The sequence below is a fragment of the Pantherophis guttatus genome, chromosome 3 (assembly GCF_059756535.1).
Source record: "Pantherophis guttatus breed Tessera chromosome 3, ASM5975653v1, whole genome shotgun sequence".
In the NCBI taxonomy this organism is placed as follows: Eukaryota; Metazoa; Chordata; class Lepidosauria; order Squamata; family Colubridae; genus Pantherophis; species Pantherophis guttatus.
In genome coordinates this window covers 60649709-60669061 of record NC_142065.1, presented here as the reverse complement: position 1 = coordinate 60669061, position 19353 = coordinate 60649709, and the positions used below count along the sequence as shown (strand labels likewise).

General features: G+C 37.5%; 1 protein-coding gene across 1 annotated transcript in view; it reads left to right on the top strand.

The window, feature by feature from the left end:
• The window catches only part of TRABD2B (TraB domain containing 2B), a 248560-nt gene that overhangs the window by 182318 nt on the left and 46889 nt on the right, over positions 1-19353 (top strand). The window contains exon 4 of the mRNA XM_060689906.2: positions 347-521. Coding sequence (XP_060545889.2) covers positions 347-521 — 175 coding nt within the window. The remainder of the gene's footprint in view (positions 1-346; positions 522-19353) is intronic.

Genomic DNA, 19353 nt, shown 5'->3' with positions numbered 1-19353 from the left:
AATGACCAGACGTAATCCCAAAATAAACAACCATTACTTGAGCCACGGTGGTGCAGTGGTTAGAATTCAGTATTGTAGGCTAACTCACTGCTCACTCCAGAAGTTCAATTCTGACTGGCTCAAGGTTGACTCAGCTTTCCAGTCTTCTGAGGTTGATAAAATGAGGACCCAGATTGTTGGGGGCAATATGCTGATTCTGTAAACCGCTTAGAGAGAGCTGTGAAGCAGTATAGAAGTCTAAGTGTTATTGCTATTGCTGCTGATCTTCTTAATGGTTTTCCCACAACCCACCAACTTCTCCCTTATATTTTTTCTTATTGAGAGTTATTCCTGTTTTTCATTCCAGCTCCCTAATTTCATCAACACAACACTTCCTCCACATGAGCAGGTTACAGCTCAAGAGATTGACAGGTATTTCCGACAGGAACTGATCTACAAGAGGAATGAAAGAATGGGGAAAAGAGTGATGGATCTCTTAAGACAGAATACCGACAAGAGCTTCTTCTTTGCATTTGGAGCAGGTAGGACCTCAATATATTTTCTGTTGATTTCAACATGGGATGGGATAATTAATTTGATTTTCTGATTAGTTTAACTTTGTTATTTCTTTCCCATATCTTTACTCGTCCCTACCATTTACTCTATTCCCAAAATGTCTCAGTCCCAAATTTTTCAGGATTGGTAGTAATGCCAGTGGGATTGGGGATTAAAAAGAAGAGATGGTTCTTCTATTATTTTTTCCTTTGGTGATATGGGGTACTAAGGTAGTCATATCAACACCACAGTGCCTTTTTCAGTGCTACTGTTACTATAAACCTTGGATAGAATTTTTGTATGTGACAGGTAAGAATTCAGGGTTTTATCATATTCCCCCGGATTTAGTTGCTGGTTGCAACTATTATTATTAACTCTTAACTTAGTTAAGTTTTTATTTGTTTCATTTTTAAAAAAACAAATTAGATTGGATGAGCACTTGTGAAGCATTTAGCTCATTTACCTGCATAGTATTAAACTTGAAGAGATGGATTAGTCATCATCTCTGTGCCTTCATCAAGAGATAATGAGTCTGTCCTGTTAATGAATCAAGATTGTTAAGTTCTTGAAAAATTAATGATTGCATGTGTCACAAAACTATACAGAGGTTACAAATACTTTAAAAAAAAGCAATTCCTGATAAACATTTAGCTAGACTCTACGACACTACTTCATATATTTAAAAATGAAAGATACACATTTGGAGGCAAATTTAGCCAGTTATCTATTCTATATAATGTCCTGATATTTTTAAAAAATTATATTGTGTGTGGTGGAGATTTATTGTATGCCATGATGGCGAACCTATGGCACGCGTTTCAGAGGTGGCACACAGAGCCCTCTCTGCTGGCACGCGCACCATTGCCCAGGTCAGATCTCCATGGCGTTTCTTTCATGAGCTTCTGTTTCCCTGCAAACGACGAAACAGAAACTCACGAAAGAAAAAGTCTTACCTCTTGCTGTGCTGCTGGTGTTGGGATGCACTGCCTCCTGCCAGCCAGCTTGTCGAGTCCTGGTCTTTGGGTCTCTGCTGCGCATGCATGCATGTCCGTGCATACGTGCCTGCGTATGCACATGCACACTTTTCAGTTTGGGCATGCACGTGCACTTTGGGCACTCGGTGTCTAAAAGGTTCGCCATCACTGCTCTATGGTGATATGATGCAATGTACCGGTAGTGACAGTGGTAGGTTGCCCCCGGTTCGGACCGGTTCGCAAGAACCAGTAGTAAACCGGTGAGAGAGTCCGCCCACTGACCCAGACATCCTCATAGGTGATCTGTGCATGCACGCGGGTGCAATGCGAACCCATAGTAAAGGTAAGTAGAACCCACCACTGGGTAGTGAGGATCTGGATGTCCAAGAGAGAGGGTTACATTCTAGAAGAGTAAGAGACAACTCAGCTAAGTTGTCTGGACAACTTAGCCCAGATATCATGTAAGAGAAAGAGGATGACGACAGCCCCTCCCTAATAGTTCACAGAATATACAGGTGGCCCTTGACTTATGAATACAATTGAGCCCAAAATTTCCGTCGTTAAATGAGATATTTTTAAGTGAATTTTGCTCCATTTTAAGACCTTTCTTGGCACAGTTGTTAAGCGAATCTGGCTTCCTCATTGATTTTGCTTGTCAAAAGGTTGCAAAAGGTGATCACATGAACTTGGGACACAGCGACAGTCATAAGTGCAAACCAGTTACCAAGCATCTGAATTTTGATCACATGATTATGGGGATGCTACAAAGGTCTTAAGTGTGAAAAATAGTTATAAGTCACTTTTTTCAGGGCCGTTGTAACTTTGAATGGTCACTAAATTAACTGTTGTAAGTGGAGGACTAGCTGTATTGTACATACAGATAGTAGAATCTTCAGTCTGGTTTTATCTATTGGTACAAACAATAAAGAACTCAGCTTGGAAGAACTGCTACGTGACCTTTTTGGTTTGGGGCTTCACCGGTCGTTTGTGTAGTCAGTAATATTAATTCCAAACATATCTTTCTTAGTTCCCACCATTCCCCATCTATAAGCAGGAAATTATTATTAACAAAAATAATACACTAATAATTCCAGGGATGGGTTCTACTTACCTTTACTACCGATTCGCAACGGGACCGCGCGCAGAAGCTTCCTGATGATGTCGGGGTCGGTGGGCTGAGCCTCCCGCTGGTTTTACTACCGGTTCTTATGAACTGGTCCAAACCGGGGACAACCCACCACTGAATAATTCTAAAGAGTATCTTTAAATGATATTACCAATGACTGACTTTTTGTCAATGCAATTACCTGGCTCTACACAGAGTCTGTAAGATGATTGTGTTCTACTTTAGAAGTAGGTGCCAGGCCATGAGGCTGCACTGCTGACACAAAATGGATTATAGAGTTGAATCATAAATTGGGTGAGGCCTCCATTCAAACAGATCTCCATGGAAACAAAAAGCTGGCCTCCTATTGGCAAGCAATAGAGAAAGCATTAGACGATAGCTAATTTTCCTTTCCTGTAGGCAATGTGTGCTTCCCTTAGCATTTTAGGAGAGAAAGAATTAGCCATTAGTTGTAACGGTGTTTGTCGAAAAGCAGAATATTGCCTGCCTGAGAAGTAATTTCTTGCAGGCTTACAAAGGACCGTCTCATAAAAAGTACCCCATTAGCGCAAAGTGGAATCAGATTTAAGTCTAGGAGTATGTCCTCTGCTAACTTTATTGTTGCTGAGCAGGGATTTGGAATGCCATGCTAGAGCAGAATCCAAAATTTCACAGCTGGCAACTGCATTTCTACTGAAGTGAAGCAAAATGAACAATCTCAAATTTAGAATATTGACAGAAAATTGGACCAAAACAAAACAGTTCAGAAATTTTATTTAAGGAGACCTTACAATGAACTCCAACTAGCCTTCATTTTTATGGAGTGCAGTAATCAGGAGGAGCGGTAAGATAGAGAACATTTTGAAACAACTTCTACATTGCATGTGGAATGCTGGCTAGTCCACAGTATGTATTCTGGCCTTGGTCCAATCCTGAAGTTTCCATTTTATTGTTCACCTCTCATAATCAGCATCTTTCTACTATAGGTACAAACCTTCTTCATGTATATCCACCTAGAGTATCAGGTTTCTATGAACGGCTCTACCCTGGGAGAATGAGATGATCACAAACACTTGCACCAAGTCTCCCTCCTCCCTCCCAAACTGAAAACAGATGCTGTTTATTGAGCAGCATCATTTCAATAAAGTGTGGAAAAGAAATCTGTGCAAAAAGTTTGTTCTTCTTTGGTCACAGCTAATGTAAGCCATGCAGCAAAGAAAACAAATGGTAATTCTATCATCTCTTTATTGCCAGGATATAGCATAAAAGACAAAAGAGGCCCCAGTAGTAACAGAGCCATTGATTTATTGGTTAAATAGGCCGACCATTGTTTATCACTGCAGATGTTTCATTTGTTGGTTAAAGACACAACAGCAATAATGTCATCACCTCGATCAGATAGGGAGTAAAGTATTTAAAAATTAACAGTTTTCAGAATGGGAGATCAATGAGTGGGACATAAATCTTAAAAAGACTAGTTTAGGGGTCTGCAACCTTAAACACTTAAAGAGCCATTTGGACCCATTTCCCACAGAAAAGAAAACACCGGGAGCCACACAACCCTTCCCATGCCTGACTATTTCTTGAGCGGCCACAAAACTACCATATGTAGTTGAATTAAACGTTCTGTTTTCTTCTGAAACTTTTCTTTTCTTGGATTTATCCATAGTTGGCCTACCAGGGGTTGAAAAGCTCAATAAATAGCATGCAGGCAGATGTCACACATTGGCGGTTCTGACGCATATTTTGAGTGACAGGGAGCAAAGGGGTGAAAGAGCCACATGCGGCTCCAGAGCCGCAGGTTGCTGACCCCTGGACTAGTTTATCACTAAAATAGCAATAGCACTTAGATTTATATACCGCCCCATAGTGCTTTACAGCATTCTCTGAGCAGTTTACAAAGTCAGCATAATCGACAATCGTGGTCCTCATTTTACCGACCACATAAGGATGGAAAGCTGACTCAACCTTGACCTGGTCAGGATCAAACTCCTGGCAGTGAGCAGAATCAGCCTGCAATATTGCATTCTAACCATTGCGCCACCACAGCTCTTTTACCAAATTAGAATTATTGTTTGTCATTTGTTTGGATATGGTACTGGAGTTTAGAAGAAAAATATCTGTCTACAGTATTGTCTATATAGACACTCTGGAAGAATTAAATTATCACAACAAATATTTATAATGTTAAAAAATGTATATCAATAATAAAGCACCAATGTGGTGATGCCATTTCTCACAAATATCTTTTAAATACAATGATAGGCAGTATTAAACATTACAGGTAGTTTAGCCCAACAGTCCCCAACCCCCAGTCCGTTGGACCAGCACTGGTCCGTGGCATGCCAGAAACTACACCAAGAAGCCCAGTTTCTGGAATGCCGCAAACAAACAAACGAAACATGTATTTCACCAGGAAACGTAGATATGGCAGGCTCAAAAAGTATTCCCCCTCCTAACCTTACCCAAGGGTTCCGAATCCATTGGCAATGTACATTTTTCTCTCCAAAATCACAATGAACTAACCCTAACCCTATCCTTAAGTAACCCTAATCCTAAATGGATTTTCTGCCAATGGGATTTTCCCCTGTGTTTTGCCAGGAAACGTAGATAAGGCAGTCTTGAAAAATGCACCCTCCTAACCATACCCATGGGCTCTGAATCTATTGTGATGTCCATTTTGCTCGGCAAATTCATAGAGACCCAACCCCGAACCCTAATTGGTTTTTCTGCCAATGGGATTTCCCCATGAATTTACCCTGGAAACATAGATAAGCAAATTCATGCTTCCTGTGTTGGAACTCCTTGGACTTGTGAGAGCTCTATCGTATGGAATCCTGAAAATAATTTGAGCCTCTCTGTTGTTTAATTTAATTCAGTCAAATCTGTAGGATTGTCACACTGACCATCTTCTCATTTGAAGAAACCATTTTCTTTCTTGCATGAGTTAAAAAATCCATGGATGGCTGATGCAATTCATGGATATAACTGCAGCTATCCAGAAAGGGATCTCATAATTCTGTTGTTGGAAATGTGATACTATCATTTTATAAACCATTTGCTGGGATGCTGCAGTGGATTTTTTTTTTCCACAAGAGATTCAATATGTCATTTTGCAACATCTCTTTGTCATTCTTTATCGACATCCCTGGTCAAAGTCAACTATGCTTGAGGACTTCCTTAAGAAGAATAAGGGTGGGTCCCAATATCCCAACTCTTTCCCCACACCAATCTGTCATTCTATGAAGTTATATGTAATTTTGTTACATCTATTTATCTATTCATTTATTTTTATCTTGGCTTCATTATTTTTATAAATAACTCAAGGCAGTGAACATATCTAAACATCTTCCTCCTCCTATTTTCCCCACAACAGCCCTATGAGCTGGATAGGGTTAAGAGAGAGGGACTGGCCAAGACCACCCAACTGGCTCTCATGGTTAAGGACTAGAACTCATAGTCTCTAGCTTTCTAGTCTGGTGCCTTAACCAGTAGACCAAACTGCCTCCCATTCTTTGATCTCTCAGTTCCCAATTGGAAGAATGGGAATTAGAAGGTACTACTTGAGGGACAAGCTAATGTCTACTTTCAGAGAAGAAGAAATGTGTTAACAGTCACCCTGTAAAGCTTCTTTAAAAACTAAGAAAGTATAGTTATTGCAGCTGAGGTAACAGAATACTCCATTTTAATAATATAACAGGAGTATGCTGGATCTTCACTAAATTGTATAAGAGATTAGGAAACACATTTCCATAAATGGAAAACCCTGGTCTTGAGGATAAAGAGGAGACTGCTGCAAAGAGTTAAGAACATCCAAATGTCTGAACTGTTTGTTTTGATCAGACAGGCATGGAAAATTCAACCATAAAATCTAATACAAACAACATCCAACAGTCATATTTCTCTTGATACATGTTTTGTATGCAAACTTCTAAAGATATATCTGCTTGCAATAATTAAAGTTTTATTAACATTGGTTTATCTAAATAACTTCCAAATCAAATTATCTTATTCAGGACTTTGGTCAGCTGCTTGTAGGGCAGATGGTAGCACAAAACTTGAGCACTCTATTAGAAATGTCTTTAAAAGTACATACAATTCTGCAGCCATGTCTAGTATGTTCAATATAATGGATGTTTCAACCCTCCCAGATAAACCAGATAGGAAACATGACCAGATGAGCTAATTCTACTTTGTTGTCAGACTACATTAATAGAACCTTGCAAGTCTGAACATACAAATCTCCCACTGACAGTTTTAACACTCTGATACGTTAGGGTGAATTCTTCTTAAATTTCTTTCTTTGTGTCAAGTGCCAGGAAAATCAGGAGATCCAGACAGTTCAATTGAGTGTAAAGATTTTATTGTAAAGTTGAGTTCTCTACAAGAATCTGAATTACTAGCGGCCAAGGGAAATTAGCAGAGATAAGAGATAAGGAATGTCAAGATGAGCTGGTCTTAGATCTCTTGTGGGCGTGAAGAGACTCATGACTGATGATGTGTTTGACCCTTCCCTCGGGCTCAGCCTTGCCAACTCCTAAACTTTGTCTGTTAAGCATTTGTTGGTTCCTTCCCCTTTCTCCTGAATCCCTAGGAAGCATCTCTTCCCCTTGTCCCTCAAGGCATCCGCATATCATTACAGGATGTAATAAAGGTGAAAGGAATATTCCTGCAAAGGGACAATGTGGAATCACTTGACTCACTCTCTGTATAGGGAAAGATTTTCAGGTAATGCCAGATAATGTTCCAATTGAAACCCCTAGCCCTCCAATTTTTGTTACATTTTGAACAATCTTTCTAAACTTTACTATGACTCCTATCATCTTGGTTTTTCTCCAAATGCTTCTATGCCCCAAAGTCATGTATTACATGAGTGGAGTTTTACACTGTTATTACAGCTGAACTCAGATTTCATTTAGGGAAAATCCATAACACTGCGTTCCAAGCCTAAACTCCAAAATCTGCATTGAAGTATACCACATTCTCATGCTCATATAAACTGGAAAGATATAAGAAATCTCAAAAAGAATGAGTCAGAGTCTGGAAATCATATTGTATGGCAACAAATATGTGATTAGATTCCATGCAGAAGATCAATCTGGGCTACATTAGTAGTAAAGGAATCATATGCTAATGTCTTGGATGTTCAACCAATTGGAAAATGATCTGCAACTCACAAGGAAGATTATTTCAATTTATTGGATTCAATTACATGGACATTATGTTAGTTTGATCAAGGAATTGTAAAGATACACTGTTGATAAATAAGTGGGATCGGCTGGAGAAGTGAAGAAGGGCTCTTCAATCATAGCTGTACATTCTATATTGGGGAAGGGAGACAAATATAAGCAGAAACCTATTTGATTAATTCCTCTTTTCACTGCAGTAGGTTTACGTTCATATACTTATTCACCTCTCTATATTCATTTTATAATACAATTAAACCAGCATATAGCTCTGTCATCATGTAGTGAATCCTTATATTATATGTTATAAATATGTAGCTTTACTTCAACAGTGAATCCTTTTCTTCCAGTTTGAAAGTCCAGAAAATATGGTTGTAAATTGTAGTGGATAGGGAATAGAACTTTAAAATTACCCTTTCATTCAAATTACGTGTTTACTAATTGTATTAAGAAACCTTTCCAGATGTTATAGCAACAGCACGAATGTTAGGGATGAGAGTATTTTCAGAGTAAATGTATTTTCATCTCCCCATCTGCATGTTTCATATATTTGTGGAATTATCAAATTTTCTGTTTGTCTCCTTTTAATCAGTGCAATTCTGCTGATTTTGCAAGATTTCTCATTCTACCCAAAAAAAAAAAAAAAAATCCCACCAAAAGAAGAAACTGGTTTTTTTTTATAAGGAAGAAAAGATTCATATACATACTTTGGAATTATAGAAAATATGCAGGTAGCATTAAACATTCAGTTTAACAATATGGGCTGGTTGTAATATCACATCCATACTCCATAGTTAAAAGAAATTAGATTTTAGGTTGGGTTGGAAACAATAATTCTTCCTGGACATTAAGCTTGATTATCACCCTTTGGGGATTAAATAAATGAGTTTGCTTGACACACTTTGAGAAAAGTTGATCTTTGTTGGAAACTTTCACTCTTGTGAACTCACATGATTGATAGACAATTCAGTGTACCAAACCCATAAGAACTGAAGTGAGCTAAGAGTTTCCCAGCTGCTTCTTCCAGCTGAGAAATAGCCAAACAACCAGGGCATATGTGTCATTAAAAAGAGTTAATATTTTGGCAACAAAAAGTATACATATATCATCAATGTTTAAGAAAAAAAAGTCATCTGGCTTATTTCATTTTTATACTCAACTAATTTGCAAGTAACACATATGATAACATCCAGAATTTGTGCATGCCATTCACTTGGACTTTATTTTTCTTAAAGCAGCTGATTTTCTTGTATTCATTTAAATGTTTCCTTTTATTTAAAAAGAAATATTATCAGCACTTCTGGATTTGACGGTTGTATTTATCATCTTTGAAATTCAAGTGTATAGCCAAAATATAGAGTTTATTATTTATTTTATTAGTTCAATTTATATGCCGGCCTTCTCCGAAGACTCAGGGTGTCTTACAATGCACTTATAGCAATAGCCTTCATTCTTTTTGTATATACCTGCTTATTAGGGCTTTTGGCCCCCCATAAGCGGTGTTTCTACAAAGTCAGCTTATTGCCCCCACAATCTGGGTCCTCAATTTACCTACCTCGGAAGGATGGAAGGCTGAGTCAACCTTGAGCCTAGTGAGATTTGAACTCACACTAATTGCAGGCAGCTGGCAGCTAAGTGCTACATAACAGCACTTAGTCCGCTGCACCACCAAGGCTCTTTATAGTTGTACTATCATGGAAGGAAACTGTAATTAGTTAAATGATACAGAGGTAGATTCTTAAGGCTAGTGGCCATACAAACTTTATTCTGATTTTGGAAACAGTTAAGAGCTGCTTATCTAATAATCCAAAATTATAGTATAGAATTGTGTTTTCAAGCACTTCTTCCTCATGCTTTCTGAATCCACTCCATTTGTTGAATTGATGAGCTTATGAAAACATATACTTTATATCAGTGATGAAATCCATTTTTTTTTTACTGCCGGTTCTGTGGGTGTGGCTTGGTGGACATGGCTTGATGGGTGTGGCAGGGGAAGGATACTGAAAAATCCCCATTCCCTCCCCACTCCTGGGGGAAAGGATATTGCAAAATCTCCATTCCCACCCCACTCTGGGACCAGCCAGAGGTAGTATTTGCCGGTTTTCCGAACTACTCAAACTTTCTGTTACCAGTTCTCCAGACCCTGCTGGATTTCACCTCTGCTTCATATTTTATACCTCTGTGCCATGTATTTTAGCCAAGGCAAACCATCAATCTTTCACAAAGGAGATTGGAGAAGCATACCTAGCCTGTTTTAAAGTAGCTCGTTATTTACTCCTTTTGTCAGAAGGGTGTTTTGTTTTGTTGTGTTCCTTGATTCTAGATTATTTAATGAATAGATCCAGTATTAAGATTCCAAACTCTGTCAATTTACACTGTAGAGAAGAACCTTTTACTTCCTCCGATCTTCCCCAAAAATTCTGCTGTAATTTTAGAAACAGTGTAACCTGCTATTATGAAGAGTTGAAGCAGCCTTTGATAAATGAGGACACATTGCCTGGACTTGCTAACACCATTATTAATATAATTATCCCCTTATTTCTCAATGCCCCCCCCCAAAAAAAATATGTATGATAATAATTTTGCAAGAAGAACAATTGTGAATCCAATTCTGATTCTACTATTCTTAACAAGCTTGCAACTGAATAAATGAATTTAGGCATAGATAATTCTACCTGATACAAAGGACTGTAAAGTAAAATCTTTTCAACTCAGAATTCAACAAAGCATTCCTATTTATTTAGGGTTTACCTTGCTCAGTATAAAATGTTCAAATAACAAAAAATGGATATATGCCCTGTGATGTTCTCAGATCAACACTGTTCAGAGACATCCCTATGTCTTCGTCAGTAAATGTAAGAAGCCTAGCATGGAAAACCGTATTTTTTATTTTCTAGTTAAGTACAAAGTGGTTTCACCTTTGCAGAATAATTCTTCTTTCATGCCTAGACCTACTGATTACAAAGAGATCTTCCTACCAGGCAAGTCTGCCGTACTACAGTTTTAAGCAGGAAACAATCCAAAAATATGCCTTCTGACCCATTGTTTCTTTCTCAAGGGTTTTGCCATTTTGTGATGCTGCCTAGAAAACAATAAAACACAGCTTCCAAGAGTGTTTTTGCTTTCTTGTTTTACTGTTTTAAAAAAGTACACAGACAAAAAGTCACAAGTCCAAGTTCAAGCTGACTGAATACAGTTCATATTCTGAATTTGCTAGCTATTCATGTACTTCAGAATTCAAAATGTAAAACATCCTCGCTGGGCAGTTACTGAAGTCCCTCAATTTGTGCCATAAAAATATGTCAGTGTTTTCTGTTCTGCCTTGTCCCCCAATCTCTGGAGCTGACAACGCTGAGTAGGAACCCTTCCGCCGAACATTTCTGTTTTTCTTAAGACTTGCCAATCATGTCATTTGCCTTTGCCCAAAGTTTGTTGTCTTTGCAGATGGTCACAGCATGAGCTACCAAAAGCTTCAGTGAGTCTGACAAGAGATTCTGTTAACCTAATTCAAGCGTATGACCTGCCATCCAAACAGAGCACAAAGGAACTTTTCACAGACCGGTTGCTACCCCTGATATTTCATTTCATAGGTTTCAATTAATCTGTATTTATTGCCACTTATCTTACATGGCTAACAATATCAAGAGTTTAGAGAGTGCTTTTCAAGTCACACTGGGTCAATTAAGAAGCTACTTAAAATATTTGCAAAACTTTTCATCCAAAAGTTGGCTGCGCTGCCTGCTTCTAACAAATATGCTTTAAACAAACAGCCTCCTCATGAAGAATGACATCTACCTCAATTTGCCCTGGATATCTTTAGAGATCCTTGAATAATTTCTTTTACTTTTGCACTTTGGTACCTATGGTTTAGCGAGAACAAGTAGAATTAATACGTATAACAGAAGATGCTTTGAAGACTTGAAAAGCGGGAGGCCAGACACAGTATCGATTGTAAGCAGAAGGAATCTCATTCTAGAAAAATAAAGAATGAAACCCATATTTTTTCACCAGGACCCATATTGCCCTCTGTTCAGCACTATATCAACATACTGTAACTGTTATGTGTTCTTTTATTTTCTGTGGAAGTATACTTTATTAAGACTACAGCAGGGGTGAAATGCTCCCGGTTCGAACCAGCTCGGGCGAGTAGGTAGCGATGGCGGTGGGCAGTTCAGAAAACCGGTAGCAAAAATCCCTGCCCCCGCCCCCCCATGCCCAGCTGAGCCGCGCGATCATCAGAGCCTTTTTTTCTTTTAAATGGCTCTGACGATCCAAGCTCTGACGATCCCAGCTGAGTTGCCTGCTAATCAGGCCACTCAGCTGGGATCATCAGAGCCTTTGGAAAGCATTTTTTACATGGTTTTACATATAAAAAATGGTTTTAAAAGTAAAAATTGGCCACGCCCACCCAGCCACATTACCCCCTCCCACCAAGCCACGCCCACAGAACCAGTAGTAACAAATTTTAGATTTCACCCCTGGACTACAGTCATTTTCAGACACTGAAGCCATATTACAGTACTTACGTTTAAGGAGTATTAAAATTAGATTTTAGTTGTTGAAAGTATACAGAGGATATGTAGAAAAGGAAAGACTGTGTTTATTTTAATCATGATACAATATACAGTATGTATAGGTTTATGGCTTTGTCTTTATTGTATCTTACTCTTTTCAAAAGCAAGAGAAGAAAACATTGTTCATAAATATTTTAAAATGCCCTTTAGAGCATTTGCCACAATTTCACTGGCATGCCAAGGTGTCAATTGGCTGGTATAAAACCCTTTTAAAAATCCTTGCAAAACCATTCATCCTTATCTTATGATTTTGAAATAAATTCTGTTCTTTTATAATTTAGAGGCTGCCTAATTCCAAACACTCTGGTCAGCTCATCTTTTAAAACCAAGAACAATTAAAAAAAAATTAAGAAAGAAATCATAAGACATCCAAAAAGGGGGGGGGAACCTAATACAAGGAATGGCAACAGAATAAATGTATGGGGGAGGTAGGTAGATTACTAGAAAATATTAGTCCATCTAAGTAATTACTTAGATTAGCAACTAAGTAACTAATGAACAACTACAAGGATGTTAATTTATATTTTAGAAATCTGGTAGAACCAGTGAATTGGCAGCAGATGGAAGAGAAAAAAACATCTCTATTTTCAGACAAAAGGAAGGAAAAGCCAGGGAACTGGCTGGCGGGGTTCAGGAGAAGAGCCTTCTCTGACATTGCGCCTGCCCTCTGGAACATCTTGCCTCCTGAAGTGAGGTCAGTTCCAATCAATGGTGAAATGTAAAATTTGTTACGACTGGTTCTGTGGGCGTAGCTTGGTTGGGGGGGGGGTAATGTGACTGAGTGGGCATGGCCAACTTTTTTTTTTAACTTTTAAAACCATTTTTTCTACAACCTCTTTAGCCAAAGAGGTTGTAAAAAATGCTTTTAAAAGCCTCTGACGATCCCAGCTGAGTTGCCTGATCGTCAGAGGCATTTTTTTCTTTTAAAAATATTTTTTCTACAACCTCTTCAGCCAAAGAGGTTGTAAAAAAGATGCTTTTAAAAGCCTCTGATGATCAGGCAACTCAGCTGAGCATGGGGGGGAGGGCAGGGATTTTTGCTACCGGTTCTCCGAACCACTCGCTGCCATCGCTACCGGATCGGGTGATCCGGTCCGAACCGGGAGCATTTCACCCCTGGTTCCAACCCTCCTGACCTTCCGTAAGAGTTTAAAAATCTGGCTCTGCCATTTGGCTGGGACATCAATGGAGGAGTTTCATATTGGGGGTGATTGATTGATTGGTTGGTTGATTGATTGATTGATTGATTGATTGATTGATTGAAAACAGATCCCATCCTCTCTCTCTCTCATCATATTCCCTCACCCCCATCTTTCTAAGCTAGTCGATTTTACATTATTGCATTTACATTATTATAAATTATACAAGTTTTATCTTTTAATATTGTAAGCTACACAGAGTTAACATGGCAAAATGGGCGGATAATAAATTTTACAAATAAATTAATAAAAACTTCCTAGAATCCTATTCATGTGCCTCACCAACAACTTCCTACAATCCTATTCATGTGCCTTCCTTCAACATCCCTAATCCTTCAATTTAGTCATTACACTTTATTGGCTCTCTTCCCCTATGCAATTTCTAATCTAAACTCTACATTGCATCCACTCCCCACCCCCTAAATTGGCTATTAAAGTATATGCAGGGGAGTAGCTACTATGTTCCAGAACCTGTTAAGGTTACCATGAACTCTTTTAAGAGCTATTAAAATAGATAGGTTGTGTGATCCAATCATGAAATTTGTAGTTTGACCTTAAGTCTTCCTTTGGTGTTGATAGCTACTTTGATATTTCAATCCATATTTTGCAGGGATAAACCAGTTCTTCCACTCATTAGATTTCATTTATGCTTTCGTTATTTAGTTATGAAGTCTTTAATAGTCATAATTCTGGCAAAATATGAGACAACACCGAGAACATCTGCTTTCCTTTTGTTATTTGGGCTATGCCGTGCATAAACAGGGAATGATGGATTGCCTCTTGGTTCTTAACAGAAACATGGAAAAGACCTGGATTTAATTGTTCTGTATTTATTGCACAAAAGGAGTGAATTATGACCTACTTAGCAGCATCTCCATTGAAAGTGAATATTAGCATTGCAGAGAACCAAGAACCGTTCTTTGCCAGAGATATAACCCTGTCAAAACGGCTCCCTCCCTCTTGCTGTGCTCTACTGGAAAAAAACCTCATGAATGTGCTACCTCCTGCCAGTTAAAACTGAGGGGGAAATGCAAAACCAAAAGCTGCCAATAGTTATATATTTGATTCAGATGTTGTGAGATGTGTTTGGTTTTTCTTTACAGGGTGTGAGATCAGTCAGGAAAAGGGGAAGAATGCAACAACGCAGAATGGAATTAACATGTCTATGCATGTAGGGAGAGTATACCGCTCTCCCCTCCCCCATTGAAATGATATATGTTTATGATGGGAATTTAGCAGAGCTGGAGCACTGTAGATTTCTCTATAGATTTTGATTTTACCCTAGGTTTCCTGACCCTTGGCAGTTTTTATATCAAAGGGTTTGCATTCCAAAGAGATTGATTTTCCCTGGACTTACTCACTCCGACCATTTCCCCCATTGCTATTCTAACTGAATAGGAGCAGATGGTCACAAAAGCTTTATTTTGAAAATAGGATCAGAACAATGAATCAAGCAGTTCTGATCCAGTTTCATGGGATTTTTTAAAATTTTATTTTATTTTGCTCCTGAAGAGATAGTATGTCTTCATATAGAACGCCATAGAATGTGGTACTCTGTCCCCCTCTTGTGGATACAAGACCATGTATAGTCAATTGCTATATAAGGACTCAGTTTAGAAGCAAGGAAGAATGATATCTCCAGATACCAAACTGAAGGTCAGTGTGTATTCATCAAGCATCCCATTCAGCTCTCATATTTAAGGCATCCAAATAGATTGCAATTATTTTTACACAAAGCTCAAGAATTCCCTGCTATTCAGTGCTGTCTTGCCTTAACCTTTTTTTAAAAAAAATCAAATGGATTGATAAATGGTTCAAGTATATCTTTTTTTAAAAAAATTCATTCTGTTTCTTCCTCTTTACCTAGGTTTCTACTACCGTAGGTTTACCATATCTCTCTCACTCTGGACTGGTTGACTTTTTTTTCTGTTGTTATCCCACTCTACCACAGTAAATAATCAATCACATCTGCCCTGTAAGAATTCAACAAGGTGCATCATAGTAATAATTGTGTAGAATTGTGGGCCATTCATTTTTGAAACTTGCTTGTAAGGCTTTGGACTGTTTTCAGGCATTTTTTTCCTTCAAGAAACTAAGAAGGAGCTTCCTAGTTGCATCCATGTGGTCTTGTCTTCTTTAGTTCCTTTCTCTCTATTTCAGCAGAAAAATAAAGAGAGTATTATACTTTCATGAACTTTGTACAATACTGTATTTATCTGAATGGAACAATTAATTCCTTCCCACTCCCATAACATGCATTTAAAATGGGAAAATTGTCTTAGATTCTCTGAAACCAAGTTAATGAAGATAGTTTACTATTTGGGTCAATATGGAATTTGGGCACTTTAATGCCTTCCTCGTGCAGGGCCTCCCTTACTGCATCCTCTTCATCATGGAGAAAAGAGCCCACAATCTGCATCTGGGCACATCACACAAAGCCTTCCAAAGAGGCAAGCTAAATGGTTAATTTTAGTGTGATAGATCATTTAAATTTGCAAGCAGCCTTGACCAGGGGAATAGTGGTGTCTTGATCCCTTCAATAGCTGAAGGCACCAAGATTCAGTGGCTTCCATGGTTCCAGCATGAAGTTCAAAATGGCAACCAAGTCTTTTTGAGATGCTCTTTCTAGCTCTTTTTCCTTGAGATTGTTGAAATGGGGCACTTAATTGAGGCTTGATACAATGTAGGTCTATTTTAGGGGTAGGACCATTAAGTAAACACATTAAATTAATTCAAATGTGCTTTTGACATGGTTACCCCAATTCTTTATTTTGGCTTCATCTACTTTTGAACTATTTTGGCACTTTTGGAGACCATGTAGAATGCTCAGATCTCAAACTAACCACACAGATTTTATACTGTGGATGGCATGAAGTAGATGTATCATATTAACCTGGGCTTCTTGGAGGACAAGTAACAAGATTAAATTAGAGACTTTTTCATAATACCTACAGAAGAAAAGCTATGGAAGAGTTGTTGTACAAAACCTAATTAATATTGAAAGAGTATTTTGAAATAATGGACGAGAATATGTTCTCTAAATTATTGGACATTTGGCTTCTTTGTTTTCAAAGAAAAATGTAATAAAGTAATTTTTGGGGGGGAAATGTAGCATTTGATTCAATAAAGGATTTGATTCAAAGATATAGAGAAGAATACTATTAAGGTTCTGTATTTGTAATACTTTTCCAAGGCTCAATCTAAAATGTCCAGGCAAACATTTTGATCGTGTTATTATGACTCACTTGCCTCTGTTCCACCAAAACCGGAGAGGTGATAGACTCCACATTGTATTTCTTAATAAAATCTGTCAATTCTCAGCCTTTGAATTGGTTTTCTATCAAAGAGCTGACATCAAACAGTATTAATTCTGTGTGGTCAAGGTTGATACTTTCTTTAAAAATTCAACAGTAACAATCAAATTGACGCATGTAATATATCTTTGAAGTTTGGCATGACTATATTTTTAATGCATTTTTCTGACTATTTTCATTTTTAAGGGTTTTTTAAAATATTTTTTTTCTTAGATTCTATATTTTTCTGTTTTAGGCTTTTTTTAATTAGGCTAATTTTTATTATTCTTTTAACATTCTATAATAGATATATATCCATTTGTACTTATTATTAACTGTTACATTATAAATATGCAACATTCTTTTCACAACATTCAATTGTAATGTGTTTAAAAATCAACAAAGATTATAGTAAAACATATAGCATTTCAGGCACTCCCAATTAAAAGAGCAAATAACATGACAGTGAAAATACATTAATTAAAGCAAAATGGAATGGAACCCCAAAAGAGGATCATTATTAAGATTAGGAAAGTGTTATTTACAGCTTCAGATGATCCAACTATCATTGTCCTCTCTTTCTTTTTTCTATCAGTAGTTGGTCTTCAAGTACTTTCTTCCTTTAGATACAAGATTTATTCCACCTTATAGTTTCTCTGCACTTTGGGAAAAAAGAGAGAAATTTATGTTCAGATTTTGTGCCTTGATAGAATATCACTTCAGAACGCCACCAATCAAATTGCTTAATACCTTTATGGAGCCTTCTTGCTATGACTCATCTTTCTGTTGAGCAAGAAAACTAGGCTTAGATCAAATCTGCTTATATTTATGGGAGCAAAATTAAATATGGGCTAGGATGAAAATGGAAAATCCATTTTCCATACAAATGCAAAAGAGAGAGAGAGACAGAGAAGAATCCATTCATTTGGGGAGAACTACAGAGGGTCTTGAATTTATATTTTAGGATTGGTCTCATTGTGTAGTTTAATGTATACATCTTGCTATCACAAAAAAAAATTAAGAGAACCAGAATTAATTGTTCCACTTATTCTTGGCCATCACACAAATCGTAGAAGGTACCAATTACTCAACATATGTGTTCATAGCATAGCAACTGGATGAGGACAGAAGCTCTATAATCAGGTTAGTTTATTTTTCTCATCATCTGTCTGAATTCTCCTGTGTCTGATTAGCATTTGATTAAACCACTTCTGAAATGCCATGATATGCAACATTAGCCATACTTTGCAAAAGTGTTTTCCTCTTCACATTGATTGTATCTGAATTAATTTCACCAAGTGCTGGAACAGAAACAATGTTGATGTAACAGAATTTTGGGAGGTTGTTATGCCTACCCAGATAAGAGGGTTTTAGAGGCATCCATCCCCCTAAAATCAGTTCCTCAGTGATTAAGAAATGTAATTCACATTCATATGTACTGACTATACTTGGTAATTTCTGTCTTCATGGGTAGCTACAGTGGAAACAAATTAGTTCTGCTTGTGAAATAGATACATCATAGGCTCACTGATCATCTAGCTATTTATTCTTAGGATGTACATATAACAATTTTTACATGGTTAATTTAATTTTCCTTTATATTAGAGTTAATCCATCTTGAGTGAGACTAAAGAGAAGGAATCTGCTGTTTTGCCCCAGGAATCCCTGTACCCCATCTCAAATGTTTGTGTTATTTTCCAAAAATGGAGATAACTTATCTTTTTATGACTGGATGATAAAGTAAATGGTTTGAGAGGATGATGGAAGTGAAGGGTAGTGATATAAAGACAGTGGCTATAGGACACTGTCTTAGACACTGATGGGTCTAAAAAAAATTATTTCTTGCTGGGCTTTAGGGAGGATTAGGCCATCATTAAACTATTTTCAACTTGCATTATGCTTTTTACACATTATATTGTCTTACCAAAATGACCAGAAACAAAAAAAAAAAGTGATTTGTGGACTTCAGGTTGCCCACCCATCGCCTAGGAGATTAGCACAGATGTTCCACTTTTACTGCTTCTTTGTCTATCTTAATGCTCCATCTATTTACAGTACTTACCTTCTATCTTCTTTATAACGGTAAGCATAATAGTTACTACGGTGATTTATGTAGCAAAAGGTCAAGTTATTTTTTCCTTCCACATCATTGTGCTTCTTTTTTGCAGTTGTTTCTGCAAACACCTGTTGCTTCCTACTGGAAAGGATAAAAGCTGATATTCATATTCCATTCCATTCCTAGTCGTTTTGTTTAATCATTATGCCTGATTGATTTGTTTGAGTTTAATGCCAGTGGGATGTACTTTAATCACAAATCATTTCGTCACTGCTCAGAAGAGTACTCAGAAATTCCAAATATTCAAATTGTTGAGCCTTACACATTTTAAGTGGCCAGGGTACGGCAGTAGGGATAGTATTTTTTCCCAAAAAGAAAAGTTTGGAGGACTTTTTTTTTTTTTTAGGTATCGCTAATAAGTGACCATCATCA